The following is a 16,280-nucleotide window of genomic DNA, read 5'->3' as shown; positions in this document are numbered from 1 at the left end:
ATAAAGAAAAACGAGTGGTACCACAACGGTACCCGCTAATTCAATTTTCAATTACCATGACAAACTAAATGGCAAATAAACTTGTCATTTATTGAAAAATAAATAAACCTAATCAATTTAACGCTTCAGTTCAGTAGAGCTATCTTTATTTAACTGTCTGGCAACGCTGCTTCTGAACAACTTGAAAGACGAAGCATACTTATAGGCTTCCATAGGGAAATGTTTATATACACCATTACCTTATAAAAATAAATTTTAATAATTTAACTATTCAACTAAAAAACAGATACACTTCGTACAACTAAAACTAAAACTTAAGAGGTTTTTTATCAGCTGGTTTCTCAGGACGTCTCGCCTTATAGCGCAGTCCATGTTCCATGTAGGTGAATGGAGGATTCGGTTGGGTCAGACAGAAGTACAGACCCTTGGCATTCGCTGGATAGATAAGACCAATGTTGATGGTGTTCTTGAAATTACAGTCGCCTTGCCGGAACTTGGCCCAACTTTCGCACTTGGTAGCTGGGATCATCACACCCTCGATGAGAGCCTATGGATTTGTTTTGAAAAAAAAATTAAAATGTTTCGGTTGCCTTACAAATCCTTACCTCCATGAATAGAACAAAAGGATACATGTGGCTGCAGATCTTGGACTCGCAGCCAGGTTGAAGTTTCCTTCTCGGAAAGTAGCCTATACCATTGGGATAGATATCTATGTGACCCAGCGGAACCCTCACCCCGAAAACATCCCCCTCGCCATGCAAAACCACCACCCTAGAGGCCACACTTTGTTTTACCAGTATATCGGTGGTTCGGCACATGGTGGCCGGATCGATGGCTATCAGTTGACCCACCAACTGTTTGTTTTCCCGGGCAAAAAGTTGGGCACCCAAGGCGGCTATATTCGCACCCACCGAGTGTCCTGCCAAAGTTATATCCTGCACAGCAATGCCCGCATCCTTGAGAGCCCTCACTAGTTTATACACGAAATATCCATCAACGGACAGATGGTGACGCACTGCATAGTACAATTGAGCCACATCCTTGGCGAAATCCACCACTATGATGTTGAGATCCCTCCTGCTGTTCTGCAGCAGAGTCAAGTGCTCCTGGACACTGAAATAGCTGTCGGCCGTGTGAAAGGCATTCACATAGATGAGGGTCTTACGCTCCGGACTGATATCGAAATCCTTGATTTGAGATATAGACTTGATGGGCAGCTCCACACTCTGGTTGGTGATGGTCATCACATGGATTCGGGCATCGCTGGGACTAATGCCCTGAAATAGGGACATGACACCCTCATCCACAGGGGCATCACCTAATCAAGATGTTATTATTGGATTTTCTTGATTACTGGTAACATTCTTAACACTTACAGAAGGCTCTCCAACCGCGGTTTAGTTGCTCGGTTAGCAGCTTCAAATTATGCCTTTGAACACCGTCAATATTCACTGGCATTTTGGCCTTATCCTCAAGCTCCACTGCCAAAGACTGGCAGATCAGGCAGACTGCTATGATCATCTGGGCTGTGCTCTTCTGCATGGTGAATTCTGCTCTCATGTCTACCGTCGAACTTCAGAGCTCTTTTATAGCCAGGTCTTATCGGGCCAAAAGACTCGCTTAGCGAAACTCTCTTATCTGGTAGTTGGTTTCGATTTCGGTTTATTTTTTTAGCTTGTTGCAGCACGTCTGTTGAAAAGGGGGTTCTGTCTGGTCGTTGTCTGCGATTGCGCCCCAAAATCTTCAGCCCCAAAAGTAAGTGGCGGTGCCAGATAAGCCCTCAAATATGGCCAGACCTTACTGATTAATTATCACCCCAAAAAACGATCGTGCCTCAATATGAAAATTCTTGCCAAAGTTTCCCTTTGACCACTTCATTCACTTTTTTCCCCCCTCTATTGATTAAGCTTGTAATCTATATTTTTTTGATGGGTGCTCGATGACAAATAGGTGCTAAATATTTATTCATTAAAATGTATATTTTGACTAAATGAGTTTAGTTTAATTGCTTATTTTGCAAGTATAGTTAGGGCTGTAAATTTGACTAGAACTCGTCTTGATTGACAAGCGATTCACAATTCAAAATTTACGCTAATGAGGTAGCGGCGGTTGTTGTCTGACTCTGATCCTTTTCCAAGCGGAATTTTTCGAGAGTGGCCTTAATATTAGGTTCCTTAAGTGGTACAGTTGTGTTTGAGGAAGTTTCGCTAATCCAGGTCAAATAATCATAAGCAAATTATGAAAGAAACCATTCAAAGAAGAACCCAAGATGAACCAAATAACAAGAGCGTTGCGGATTAAACTTAAATTTTAAACAGTTTATTCGTGTGGGCACACAAAGGCTAATTCATAAAAATAATAAATAAATTGAGAGGTGTACTAAAAATAAGCATTGGTAGTCAGAAATACTTGATGCTCCGATCCGGGGCATTTCTTCACTGGATTCTGCTCCCCCGCGGCTCCAAATTGGACTAAAATTAGCATTCCGCTCTGTTTGTGTTGTGTTTTTGTTTGGTTTGTGAATGGATCTGTTAGTGGGATGGTTTTCATTTAGAACTTGAGACCAGCCTGGACATCGGACATGATGTTGGCGGACTTCTGCAGCTGCTCGACCTCGGTGGGGGTCAGGATCTGCTTGACCACGGAGGTCACACCGTTGGCGTTCAGGATGCAGGGCAGCGAGAGGAACACATCCTTGTCGATGCCGTGTTCGCCCTATAAAATTTGGTAAAATTAAATAATTAATGATTATGACTAGTTATTATAATATTATCTTTAAGAACTTACCAAAACGGAGGTGGAGACGGCGGCCACGCTGCTCGTGTTGCGCAAAATGGCCGAGGCCAAGGAGGCAGTGCTCAGGCCAATGGCCCAGGAGGTGTATCCCTTTAGCTTGATCACCTCGTAGGCGGAGTCCACCACCTGCTTGTGCAGCTCGTTCCACTTCTCTGGATCCTCACTGGTTCCCAGAGTTGGGTTCAGTTCGCGCAGGCGCACGCCGGCGATGTTCACTCCGGACCAAACGGGCACGGAGCTGTCGCCGTGCTCGCCGATAATCCAGCCGTGGCAGGAGGTGGGTGCCACGTTCAGGCGCTGCGACATCAGGAAACGGAAGCGGGACGAGTCCAAGTTGGTGCCACTGCCGATCACACGGTTCTTGGGCAGACCCGACAGCTTCCAGGCCACGTAGGTCATGATGTCCACGGGGTTGGACACCATCAGCAAGATGGTATCGGGACTGTACTGTAAATGGAAACGAATGCATTAGTTTAAGAACAAGGGGAAAATCAAAAAAGGTACCTTAAAAATCTTTAACCTTTAAGAACTTGTTTTTAAGCTAGTTTAATTTGAATTTCATTAAATATGTTTATATTAGACCTTACAAGCAGTAAATAACTTACTTTTAAAAAGATTCGTTGCACAGCCAAATTAATATGATAATATTGATGTGCCTATCGCAACTTCAAAGCAAGCTGTCTTCCCTTTTTTATTAAACAATTAATGAAATATACTTTAAAAAATTTTTAAATCTTAAGTTGAACTGAATTGGTTAAAAAGATGTTGAATTTTTTTTTTAATAAAGGCTAAAAGCCAAGTAAAAAATCCCAGGTATTTTAGTACAGTCGTCTTTTTTAATTAAATGTCGAAAATAGCTGAGTACAAAATTTTCTATTCATCATAACTTTTTCTCAGGTGTTCTTAAGGATTCTTTATCAGTATGTCTAGGTAATAATCCTAAAAATTTTGAACTGTAACTTACCTCCACCAGCTTGGGGATGATGTTCTTGAGGATGTCGGTGTTGCGCTGCACCAGGGACAGACGGGACTCGCCCTCCTTTTGGCGCACACCGGCGGTCACGATGCACAGACGCGAGTTGGCCGAGGCGGCGAAGTCGGTGCTGGCCGTGATATGGGGGTTCTTCAGGAAGTTGGAGCCGTGCTGCAGATCCATCAGCTCGCCCTGCAGCTTGTCGCTGCAGACATCGATGAGGCACACCTCCTTGGAGACGTTCTGAGCCAGAATGCTGAAGGCGCTGGCCATGCCCACCTGGCCGATGCCCACCACGGTGATCTTGTGCCCGGAGCTGGGCAGCACCTCGGCAACTTGGGCCAATAGACTATCCTTAATGGTGGCCATTGCTAGGGAGTAAATAACAAAATGTCCCTTTAATATTTCGTTAGTATATCAAGTGAATTCCCCATAGGGGATTACCCATTTATAGTGCCATCACGTGCCTATGATTTAGTTAAAACATTCACAAATTTTTTTAGGGGAAACTCTCTTCCCCACACAGATACACACATACTGCTTAGCCGGCGTTCTTTAACCTTCACGAAGGTCGAATTAATGAGAAAAAAGCGACATCGCCACAACACGCAACCGGACCGAACCGAAAACATTGCCGAAAAAATTAACTTGTGATGTTTTCTGCTCTTTTATATAGCAATTCATAGAGCCAACTTGTGATGGCACATGACAATCGCTGTCAATTAGGGTCTTCTTCTTTCATATAGATAAATTCTAATTAGGCCCAAATGGAAGTTTTATCAATGCAAAAATGCGAAACCTTGTGAAATTAATCCCCCGATTCAGTATTAATCGTTTTATTTCTGATTTGATGAACAGTCAGAGGGACCTCGAAACTTGGCCATTTCTTATCTTATCGATAAAGTATGAGCCATTAGAGCAATTTGATTAATCCAATTATTTCAAGTTCCTGATTATTGATAATTTTACTAAAAATTACTGATGACTTTGGCATGCCATATACCATATCGGTTCTATCACCATGACGTAGAACTAGTCTTATCGCTTATAGGAAGGGTTTTGGGGGGCCAAAGTTGAGTTGGTTTGCAATGTTTGCAATATTATTTCAGATTAGATTGCTTTAGATTATAAGTGCATATTGAGAGTATTATCAGAGAGAAAATATTTATATAAACATATGGCACGTTTTTAATTAGAATCTGCTTCAGGTTGAGTGTTTTCCTAACTTGAATTGCCATTGCATGAGTTCTGTAGAATATGGGTGGGGTTTAAAAAAAAACCCGAGAGTTCTGATGAGTTCCGCAGAGCTAAAAGTGATATACAAAAAGTCAGAGAAATGTCACAAATATAAAATAACTAGATAATGATTTATGGCTCAACGAACATGGTTTAATTTTATTGTCAGCTAGTATCTATATGAGTATTGCATAAAAATAGATTATAGTTTCTAGTTAACGGAGAGTAACATAAAAAATAGTTTATTTTTGAAAATAATATTATAAAGAAACTTTAAAAAAATTGAAATATTTTTCTAACAAAATTCATAGGCATGAACTTGAAAAAAATGCAAAAATTGTCTTGCACCTATTTGTAAACATTTATAAAACTTAAAAAAAGTGGAAAATTTATAGATATTGATTCACAAATTTTAATTTTGATATTAAAATTTGCATCCCCACTTGTTGCCATGGGAAAGTGTGCCTTACATTTGGACCTACAGATGACCTTTCTCAAAGTCAAATGCGGTTGTTCCACTTTGTAGGGGGGGTTCGACGTCACCCCGTCAAAAACGGGAAGCCAGCTGTTTGCGACACGGCGCATGCTCTCAATGAAAGCGAAAGTGAAAGCCAATTGTACGCCCAATTGACACCCCTGCCGCTCTTCGGAAAACCCCGGAAATTCCGCCCACCCCACTAACGTTACAAGTGCGGAAGGCCAAGGGCGAGGTTTGGTTCCGAGTTCGGGTTTCGGAAACGACCGTTGCACTTGACCCCTGAAAGTTGAATGCACTTTGATGAGGCAGGAAGTTAACCTTAGACCCTCGTAAATACTACTAAAATCTAACAACCACTAAAACTATTTTTCCTTGTGCATGCTAGTATTTTTTGCTTACTTTTGGATTGGTTTTGTTTTAATTCACTTGGGGTTTCACTGGATTATTTTGGGCCTCTGTATTTTGAGGTCGACGTTCCGTTCACTTTGCGCGTTCGTTGCGAACTGTTTGCACTTCAAGCGGACTGCTTTGGAATTTAGCTGCCGCCGCTGGATTTTGTAGCCTCCGCAGCCGCTTTTCTCTCACTACCTTTCTCGCTCTCTCCTGCTACGCCAGTGCACTGGGAAAAAGTACCCTAAAGTCCTGCAAACAAATGCTGGAACCCAATATCTGTTATTAAGGACCAAGACTTTGATTAGCGGTATAAGTTATTTTCAGGATAGTTGAAGAAATATTCTAATGTTTCAGATATGCATATAACACACTCCTTAAAAGAGTGGAAAAATTGAAATCATATTAAAAACTCAATAAGTTTGTAAAAAAATTAATTTTTTTTTATAATACCAACTCATTTTCAGATTTAAGTTTAATGCTCAATTTTTTTATTTTTATAGTTATGAAAAAAGTACGTATAAAGTCTTATGTAGGTGCACTAAATTTTGAACTCGAACCACAATCTACCACTAAAATAAAATTTTATCTTATTCAGTCTTCCAGTTATATAAAAAAGCTACCTTATAGTGCTGACTGTAATATTCCTAAATTATAAAAATGTGAAATTTTTTCGAGTGTAGGCAGCTGTTTTGGCCCTCTCTGCCGGCGTCGAAGCCGGCTGCGCCAGGATGAATGACGAAACGGCCTCTGAGGCGTTGTGAAAGTGAGCGAGCGTTGCTCTCTCTCGCTCTTCCGCTGCCCGTGGTTGTTGGTGTTGCGCTCTCCAGAGTTTTTGGCTCCATTCGGCCAAGTTAGTCAAGGTGACCTTTGCCGGTTTTCCTTATATTTTCCATCTATTTATAGCCGACACGTTTTCGGATTATTTTCCGGGATTTCGATTGTGTGGGCGGGGAAGTGGAGTTGTCGGATAATTCTGAATTTACAATTCCTTGTGGCATAAATTACTTTTTGATCTAAAATTCCGAATTTGTTCCATTTTTCCAAGATGGTGGTTGTTTGTTTTAGCCTCGTGACGGCAGATCTTTGGGCAGACACGTGCCCAAGATCACATATGGATTCCAATTTATAGGAATGGATGTGTGTGAGGCTAATTTTGGCCAAATGCCCAGTCAGACGGCTGCAGCGGTGGCTGCTGCAGTTAATTTGGTAAACAGATGGTCCAGATCCAGAGGGATTATGGCTGCTAAGTAATACCCTCTACTAAGCAGGTGGTGTTATGAAAGTGGGTAATTTACCTAAGATTTGGTTTACCATTTGCAGGTCCCATAAATCTCTAAAAATTCCAGATTAAAGAACACTTGGTCTTAAACAAAGTTAAACTCATTTTACTAATTATTTTTTTTAATTTCAATTAAGTTGGAAAGGATTATTACGGGTACTCAGTATATTATTTTAAATATAAGATTCTGGTAAAATTTACACTTTCAAAAATTAACGAAAATATTCTGTTAAGTGTAGGGTATTTCACACATGTGAACCTGGATTAAAGCAGATTTTCGCTAATTTGTAAGAAAACGTCATGGCCCGACTTTATGGACATACATTATGGGGTGAGACTTCCAGAGAAAAACCATAGAGATCGATAGAGATAAAGAGAACCGTTGGGAGATCCCCAGAGAGAAGTCGCTCCACCAGTTTGCCGGCGTTCGTGACTGAAAACACATTCAACAAACTAATACACTCGATATTTATTCGCCTGTGATTCACTGCATTCAGCAAATAGCTCTCTCGATTTTCGCAAACATTCTCGTTTAATACGTCATCATCGTCGCCGGTTGAACTTGGGCTAAGTAGAGGGGTGGCGATGGGTGGTTTATTGCTCTCTCAATGTCGCTGCAATTTAACGCAATAGTTGTGAAAGTGTCGGTGATGGTGACCCACTTTTTGAATTGACCCAAGTCAATGTCAATGCACTTCCTCTCGTACCGCTCCATACCTTTCCCCCCCCTTTTTGGGGTCATGACGTCGTCTTGCCCTTCAATTGTGAAATGCGGTAACGAATAAGTTACCAGGGAATACTCACATATGCACTTATCGGAACTGGTTTTGTTTAGGTCTGGGTTGATGAACTTCTGTTTATGTCTACAGTGTTATGATTTATTTTCTGGGAATTTCTGGTGATTGGAAGCGGTCTTACTCAGAGTTTGGTAAGATAAAGATAGTATTTTGGATGCCGATGAAATGAGCGTTAAAAATATATAATATGGGTGCACTAGACTACAAAAATATATCAAAATTTGGACAGTATAATCATAAATTTTAAAATTAAAAAATGCAATTTTTACCAATACATACAATGTATGTCATGCGTATATAGTACAAAATTTAAAAAGTGTACCATTTCCTATTTAAAAAATAGTAGCGCCCTCTAACGGCAAGTTTATAAGCCAGTTAAGCTTTAAAAAACTACCACACGGGGGCGCAAGATATTATCATGTAGAATTTATTTTGTGTATGTTAATGTAAGCTTAGTGTAAGATGTAATGTAAATGTAATGTAAGAATATTTTAAAATTTCTCAGAAATTAAAAGAATTAAGCGTTGCCACTGGCAAATTAAAAGAATCAAGCGTTGCCAGACCAAAAAAATGATGTCTCATCTTAAGGGGAAAGGAGTTGTGAAGAAAGTGGTGAGGGGTTGTTGCTAATTATGACTCATGTTCATGAAGAGGAAGAACACTTGGCGCCTTGATTCAAAAATACTGAATTTTTGAGCTTGATAAAAGTGTAGAATGTCGCTCGGATCGTTTGCATACTTTTAAAGTTGGAAAAAAAATGGGAAAAACACGATTTTAATTTTGATAGTTGGCTTCACTTTTCACTCTTCCCAAGCTCTGTTTTGTGCAATAATCTTGATTTTTTCCGACTTTTAGTTTTCAATATATCTTTAAAAAACTGTCGTATTCGCTCGGGACAAAAATGGATTTAAAAAAATGTTTAGGATCCAATATAAATGTACTTTGCTTAAATATACATTCAGTATAGCCCAAATTATAATTATAGTAAAATTTATAATAGGAAGCAGGTACCAAGGGTCGCTACCATATGTATACAAGGATTTCTGACTTACTGCTTAGACAATATTTTAAAATTCCAGCGATATAATTGCCTAACCAAGTAAAAGTAGTTAGCATAACCTTCGAGTCTATATCAGTTTCAAACCGCTCATTTCGCAACAATGAAACCATAAAGTAATGAATCTTAAAGAGTAAAGTAGCACAATCCAACCAATTAAATTTCGACCCACCTGATAATTTGAACCCTTATAAAACCCATTGTTCCAGTTTCGACAATCTTTTCAGCTTCCCATATTACGCAACATTGTCGATGCATTCCCCAGATTAGTCAGTGCAAACGTTTCTCAAGCTCCGCGCTCCCAATCTCTGGAGCTCTGCGTGCCGGCTGAAAAGTGAGAGATGCCCCGGGAAACCGTTAGTCCAACTCCTGGCCAAAAAGCGACCCAAGGCGTTGTTATCAAGGCCGGGGAATCTGATTAGAGCCACGGTATTGCAGCCAGAGTGTGTAAGCCAAGTGGCAGGAACCGACTTCATCGTCTGCGAATTCTCGGGAGCACGCAATCCAGGGAAGATGTCGCTGCCCCACTGCACATTAATATTCAAAAATTGCGTTTTTATGCTAATTCTCACACACAACGTTCGGGCCGACTAAATGGCCAACCTGTCGATAGATTACTCAATGACAAGCAGGAGGCAGTAGCAGCTGGAGCTGGGGGATGCACACTCTCCCAAGGAAGAGCCCACGTTGCACTGAAAAGAAATACCTTAATCTAAAATAGTTGGTCTTGAAAAACATACTTCTTTAAAGTATCTGTTCACACTTCTCTAAAACTCAAAAACATATCAAAAAATATTATAAGTTTTGTTTAAATATTTATTTATGGAACTATATTGCGGAACATGTTACATGGATTAACATGGATTGAACAGTATTTAAAAGTATTGTTTTGAGTAAACAATAAAAAAATTCAAATATTTTAATAAGTTAAATGTTGCTTATAATGAACCTAAAGCATACAAAATAAATTGATCTTTAAATTACAAAGAATAAATAATTTCTAGGCAATTATTCAAAAATGTCTAGGCAAAACTCTTATAAATATTGTGTTACAAAAAATAAAAAGAATCCTCTTTGCTAGATTTAATTTTAAAATAACCAAAGTTGATGTTATAATATTTTATTACAACTTTAATAATGAAAACTATTATAAGTTCCCTTACATACGTTTTTAAATCAAAAGGTTTATTATTTCAATTATTATTAATTTCATTTGTTTTCTCTCTGTGTGGTCCAATTGGCCCAAGTAGCCTGCAGTGGTTGTTGTTGCTGTTCTGGCCGATGATGATCATCTTTCGGGTATATCGCTCCTTGCCATCTTTTTGGCAGCCAACAGCCTTATTATTACTTTTATTTTGCCAGCCAACCACGACTTTGCCAGTCCCGAACATCCAATATCACTCATACGCACCGTTGTTTATTTATGGCTAGATGCTGGTGCTGCTGGCCGGTGCCGCTGATGTTGTCGTTGGGCGATGTTGTTGCCGGCGTAGTTTAGCAATAATTAAGTTGTTAAATTGTTGCACGTAAGTCAAGTTGGCCGGGACGGATGTCCGTCGCTCAGTCGGCCAGTCAGAGACCGCCTTCGACTGGCCGCTCCGCTCGGTGGCTCCGCTTAATAACAATGTTCGGCTTGACTTACGATCCACGTCCTTGGGTTACTGATATATGCGATACTTAAGGTATTTATTACAAGCGATTGTAATCTTATGCCTGAATTTCTCTATACATATAAATACATTTTTATTCTCGTTTAGCCAGCAGCAGCAGCGGCAGCAACATATTTATAGTCCGGACAGCCGGCTTGGGTTGGCTGCCTTTTTTACTGGTGACTAGCAGGGCTTAGGCACCATTGTATACCCCGTAATTTGCCAGCTGAACGCATTAAGATGTTGCACTGGATGCTGTGTGCCATGCAATTAATCATCTCCTCGTTGCATCTCATTATCAAGTTCCCCTGGCATCGCCCCCCACTTATTTGGCATACCCTTATGGACAGGGTATACTCTGCATATTTGCACTTGGAACTTGGAACCACGCCTCATTAGAGCCTCCACTTTGCGACTTTCGCCTGGTGGCATCTCTCAGCGCAGCGACCAGGGAATTATATAATACATAAACTATATCCACACACGAATAGCGAGGCTCAAGAGCGAGTACAGTGAAACTTCAACTTAAGACTTTGATCTTAAAAATAATTTTGTTCATGATTTAAACATATGAAAGAAATGAAAAATAAATGATTAACAAATAACTACTTATATAAATTATGTCAAGACCATGAATCCATGAAAATCGCTAGGAATTTAAAACCACTTTAAAAAGTGTCGAAAAGTAGGCAATGGATTTTTTTAATCACTAAAAATGTGTTCTGATATCCCCTTCAACGAAATCCTATATATATCTATACTCTGTATCCTAGAAACATATATTTTATTCATCATATTTGAAGTGAGATTATTATTATTGAAATATTTAAAATTGGTTTCGTTTAAGAGTACAAATTAGAAATCATAAAAAATAAATTGGTCAACTGTGACTATAGGGTTTGTTAGTTTGATTCGATGCCACTAAGTGGTTCGTCTTGAGGAATTTGGACTGCGACCGTTTTTCATAAATAAAATATATATTTTATTCATTATATTTTAAGTGAAATATTATTGTTCAAATATTCTCTAGTTATGTATTGGTCAACTGTGATTAAAGGGCTAGTTAGCCTGTTTCGATGCTCGTAAGTGGTAAGTCATAAGGAAGTTGAACTGTACTTGTTCGGGCATCTCATTCCGTGGAAGACCAGACCAGTTTCCCAAGCTGGGCCGCTGCACTTGTTACGTTTTCAGTTTGTTTTTGTTGCATGCCAAATATGCAAAAAGCTTTGGCGCATGTAATTTTCTTTTGGCCCATGCTTGGCTGTATATGTGTGTGTGTTTGCATATAATGATTATTGTAGGTACAAGTGCGAGAAATCGTGTTAGATCGCGGGTAATAAATTTAGACACCAACTATGCAAAAGGAGTCCTGTCCTGCCATGGCCAAAAGCCTCCCTTTCCCTCCCCAATGCCTCTTTTAGATGCCAGCCTCATCTTAGCCAATGTACTTGCAGTTCTGCCCCCCCTGCTCAACTGCAAAACCCCCCTTTAGTTGTTGGTGCAAGTTTTAAGCACTTCCTTTTATTATATTTTATGGGCACTTGTTTTTTTCCCCCGACTGGCGACTTGAGAGGCTGCCGTCGTCGTTCGGCGGTTGTTGTCGATTTTTTATAGTCGCCTTGGTGCGTTCAAGTTGGGGGCTTTTCGCTTTAATGTCCCATTAGAGGCCCCCATACACACCTGAAAGACTTGCAATGTATTTAGGGATAATAAAATTAATGCGAGGTCATCGCTAGTTAGGCGTTTATAATGAGCTGCGGATGGGAAACAGGAATCCGTAGCACAACCAAGAACTCAATTCCACTGAGAAAGATAAGTATATCAAGTGATGATCGGTGATCTTAATTAAGTTAAAGTGCTTTTATCTCTGGCAGTTAAGATTTAAATATCTGCGCAAAATATTATATAAAACTTCAAGCACAGCGTTTAGTTTTTTCCCATATAGGTAAAGTAAAGACTGTTCAAAGGTTAATTAAATTGGTTTCTTTTTCCATGGGTCTGCGTATATTGATTTCACCTCGAGCATATCACTCACGCTCCATTGACCAAGCAAATTCAATTCAATTATATTTGTTCTTTCTGTGAATCATTTAGCGAAATGTCGCTTAGTTCCCCACACACATAACTCATAACCCACACACAGGGCAAAAAATGAATCGTTTGGCAAACCTTTTTTCTGCCTGACATTTTTCCATGCCATTAACGACAACTTGAACCAAAACAAACCGTTTTTTTTTCTTTTAGCCCGCTGCGGTTTTCTACTTTTCTGCCTTATGACTTTTCACCAATGCACTCGACTTGGCCCGAACGGCTGGGCCCGGTGACTCCGTAAGTGAATGGCTGGCCCTTACTGGCGAACCGAGCTCGGAGCCACGGCGTTGTTATTAGTAGATGTCATATTAGAGCCAGCCACCAGCAAACCGCAGCAACAATAAAAAGCAGCCAGAGCCTAGACCAACTTCACTTTTAGCCACGACATTCAATTTGAACGCGGCATGGGGCAGGCTAAAAGATAGGGGCAAGAAATATATAACCCGAGAGGTATAGTCAGGTTTTGGACTAAAATATACTTCCTAAGTCTAAAGTAGGTAGAAACCAGGAAAAAATAGTTCAATATTTTATAGAAACAAAAAAATTATATTGGTATTGGATTTCAAAATGTGGGTAAGGTCTATAGAATTTTTAAATACATTGGGGTATGGTATTTGGTATTATCCGTTTTATAGTCAAAAAGAAAAAATGTATAATGAAACAATATGATCTCTACAGACGTATACTTAATATTTCTGTAATAATTGCAAGGATCTATAAAAGATCAATTAATGAGAGACCGAGTAAAATGCCTTCTTAACATCTCTTGAACCCCATATACCCCTCTAAAACCATAAGTACAGGGCATAGAAAAAACGAAAACAGTTTTCAGTTTCAATTTTGCAATTGCCAATTGAGCCTGAGTTGCTGAAAAAGTTTGTTTGTCGACTTCGATAACATTTCGACATTTGCTGGCTTTAATTGAATTGCCAGCAGAGCGGAATACCTGGGACTGCACTCGAGCAGGTGAAATCGAAATCGAAAGTTTGTGGCCTATCTTGGCAGCCCCCATCCCCCATCCCCATCCACATCCACATTCATATCCACCATCCCCGGCGGGAGCGGCTCGATTGAAAGCCAAGAAATCGCCGGATTGGATTGCATTTTGACCAGCTGGTTATACTAATTAGATTGGAGAGCTGCGACTCAAGGTCGCTGACAAAACTGAATGCATAACAAATTTCATTTATAGCCGGCACGCAATCGACACACATCAAAAAAGGAGTGCGGTGCCGGGGAAAGGGGGAGAAGTTACTCTGGCAGGCTTTTAGCTCTGCCATAATTCAGCCCGATAAGCGATCTTAACTATCTACACGATCTGGACAGGCCGGACCGCTGTCGTGGCTCTCCGACTTGTTGCCAATTGCATTTTGGCTTCTTGTCGGGGTCGTGGCTGTGACAATATTTGCATGCCGGCTCGCACACTCTCGCGCACAGGGAGCGATCCACTCGGGAGGCGGTATCAGCGCCATCATCTCATCATCGATATGCCATCAATGTGGAATGGTCGCAAATTATCTGGCCTTAAAAGCGGGCAGGCACCGCCAGCTTGAGCTGATTCCACTGGGAAGAATAAGAGTTCTAAATAATGGATTTCTTAAAAAAAACTGGCTTGGTAAAAATGTTATTTCAGTTAAGAACTTATCTTAGAATATCTTGAATAGAAGAATGAAAAATTGTTTTTTCGTAACTATGGTCTCTTCAATATCTTTTTTATATATTATTTATTTATTTATTTTATTTATTAAAGATGTTAGTCAAATTTACAAAACTAAAACTAACATAGGGGGGGGTCTTTTTTATATATAAATATATGTATATAAATATATAAATAAATAAATATATAAATATATTAGATTAATATTATTAATATATCAGATATATTTTCTTTTCGTAGTTAACAATTTATATATATATTAGATAAAGTTTGCATCCCTACAAAAAGTTCTGACTTCAAAGATAAAATATGTGTTACTTTTGCTATGATATATGCTACTTTTATAATCAGCAGATATTGACTTGATGAAGCCAAGTAAACGTTTTATTTGAAACAAGTAGCTGTCGAACTCTATGAAATCATGTAAGTCTGTTAAGTTGGATAGCTTTCATATATTTTTCATCATTAAATAAACACAATGTTATTTTCCCTTATTTCATTTAGGAAATATTATTATGGTATATTATTATTATCCATCTAAAATATATTTTTTTCTCCAAGTGCACCCTGGGATCTTCTCCAGCTGCAGCCAACTTCCCAGATCGGCTCGCTTAATGCCTTTGTGACATTTTAAGGTTCAATTTGGCTAATAATGGCGGTGCAGATAAAACGGGCTCTCAAGTGCTGATTGGCCGCGACTTCCGCGGAGTCTATATGGCGTTCTAATGAACGGGAAGTTAATTGTAATGCAACGCCAATATCAGGCCGGGTAATTAACGTAATTACAAGGTTTCGGATTTCGCTCAATCAGTCATTTCTCCCAGTCCCCAATGCAATTTGTTTGGCCGATGTCCCAGAGCCAAAACAATTGTCTGCCCGATCCCTGTCATTTCCTTAGCCGTTGTTGGCCTACCTTTTTAACTGGCTTTTGATTTTGTTGGCCAACTGCTGGCCCAAATGTTATGCCAAATTGCAGCTACCGTTTGCCGGTCTCTGGAGCCAAGTTTTTTTTTTTTGGTATCGGCTTTAATCTTTCCCCAACTACCAGCCAGCTACCAGTGTTGCCCGCAATCGCTTTGGCAACGCTTTTTGGCGGGGCAAGGGGCGGCTTTTGATCTCATCATCGTCATCGAGGGTCTCCCCCTCAGCGCTGCAACAACTCTTTCTTCTTTCTGGCGAAGGACATCAAACAGAAGCGGCGATCGCTTCTAATTTGCATAAACATTCGTTTAACATTTATCCCCAAAAACGTTTTCGCTGTTGTATTTTTTTTCCCGCTTACCGCTTTTCACTTCCATCCCATTCGCTCTCTCAAAAAGTCGTCATAATCTGCGGACATTTTTGGCCAAGACCAACAATTTTGGTTAGGGTTTCTGTTTTTTTTTTTTGTATTCGCTTTGCTTGCCGATTTCATTTCGGTTCTGCGATTCCCAAACCATTTAAGACCAAAATAACCGCTTTTGACAACAAACAGCAGCATCTGCAAGAGATTCGCCTGGCAATCATAAGCAACAACCACCACAGTAGCCAGAAATCGATGCTAATCTTGGCCGGGGATGAAGAAAAATGTGCCCACCAATTCCAGTTTACTTTGCGATACCTATACCCTATAATTAAGTGAGTCGAACTCAGGGAAGTACCAGTCTCATCTTAAATTCAAATTGATCATTTTGATGATGTATGTTGGTCGGAGGGTTCTTGGTGGTCTTCGTTCTTAAATAATTCATTATTATATGACATTTTTTCATATTTCATAATTTCTTAAAGGGTATTTGCCAGTCTAATCAATTAAAATTAGATAGTTTCCCTTTGGGTTCATAAACCACGAAATGAAATAAAAAATTATAAATGGAGTTGTTTTGCATTCGTCCTTT

The 16,280-nt window shown here is 39.7% G+C and overlaps 2 protein-coding genes across 2 annotated transcripts; both read right to left on the bottom strand.

Moving 5' to 3' along the window:
- Window positions 1-202: 202 nt before the first annotated feature.
- LOC119554198 (lipase member H) lies at window positions 203-1,560 on the bottom strand. The gene is made up of 3 exons (XM_037864997.1): window positions 1,377-1,560; window positions 606-1,318; window positions 203-547 (listed from the first exon to the last, which is right to left on the bottom strand). Exons 1-3 carry the CDS (start codon window positions 1,558-1,560, stop codon window positions 308-310), a joined length of 1,137 nt encoding a protein of 378 aa, XP_037720925.1. The 3' UTR covers window positions 203-307.
- A 737-nt stretch (window positions 1,561-2,297) lies between these two features.
- On the bottom strand, window positions 2,298-6,001 carry LOC119554199 (L-lactate dehydrogenase). Its single transcript, XM_037864999.1, has 4 exons — window positions 5,883-6,001; window positions 3,761-4,140; window positions 2,788-3,243; window positions 2,298-2,715 (listed from the first exon to the last, which is right to left on the bottom strand). Exons 2-4 carry the CDS (start codon window positions 4,136-4,138, stop codon window positions 2,551-2,553), a joined length of 999 nt encoding a protein of 332 aa, XP_037720927.1. The 5' UTR covers window positions 4,139-4,140; window positions 5,883-6,001; the 3' UTR covers window positions 2,298-2,550.
- Window positions 6,002-16,280: the final 10,279 nt, after the last annotated feature.

The sequence above is a fragment of the Drosophila subpulchrella genome, chromosome 3L, assembly GCF_014743375.2.
Source record: "Drosophila subpulchrella strain 33 F10 #4 breed RU33 chromosome 3L, RU_Dsub_v1.1 Primary Assembly, whole genome shotgun sequence".
In the NCBI taxonomy this organism is placed as follows: domain Eukaryota; kingdom Metazoa; phylum Arthropoda; class Insecta; order Diptera; family Drosophilidae; genus Drosophila; species Drosophila subpulchrella.
This window is presented reverse-complemented; position numbering and strand designations above follow the sequence as displayed.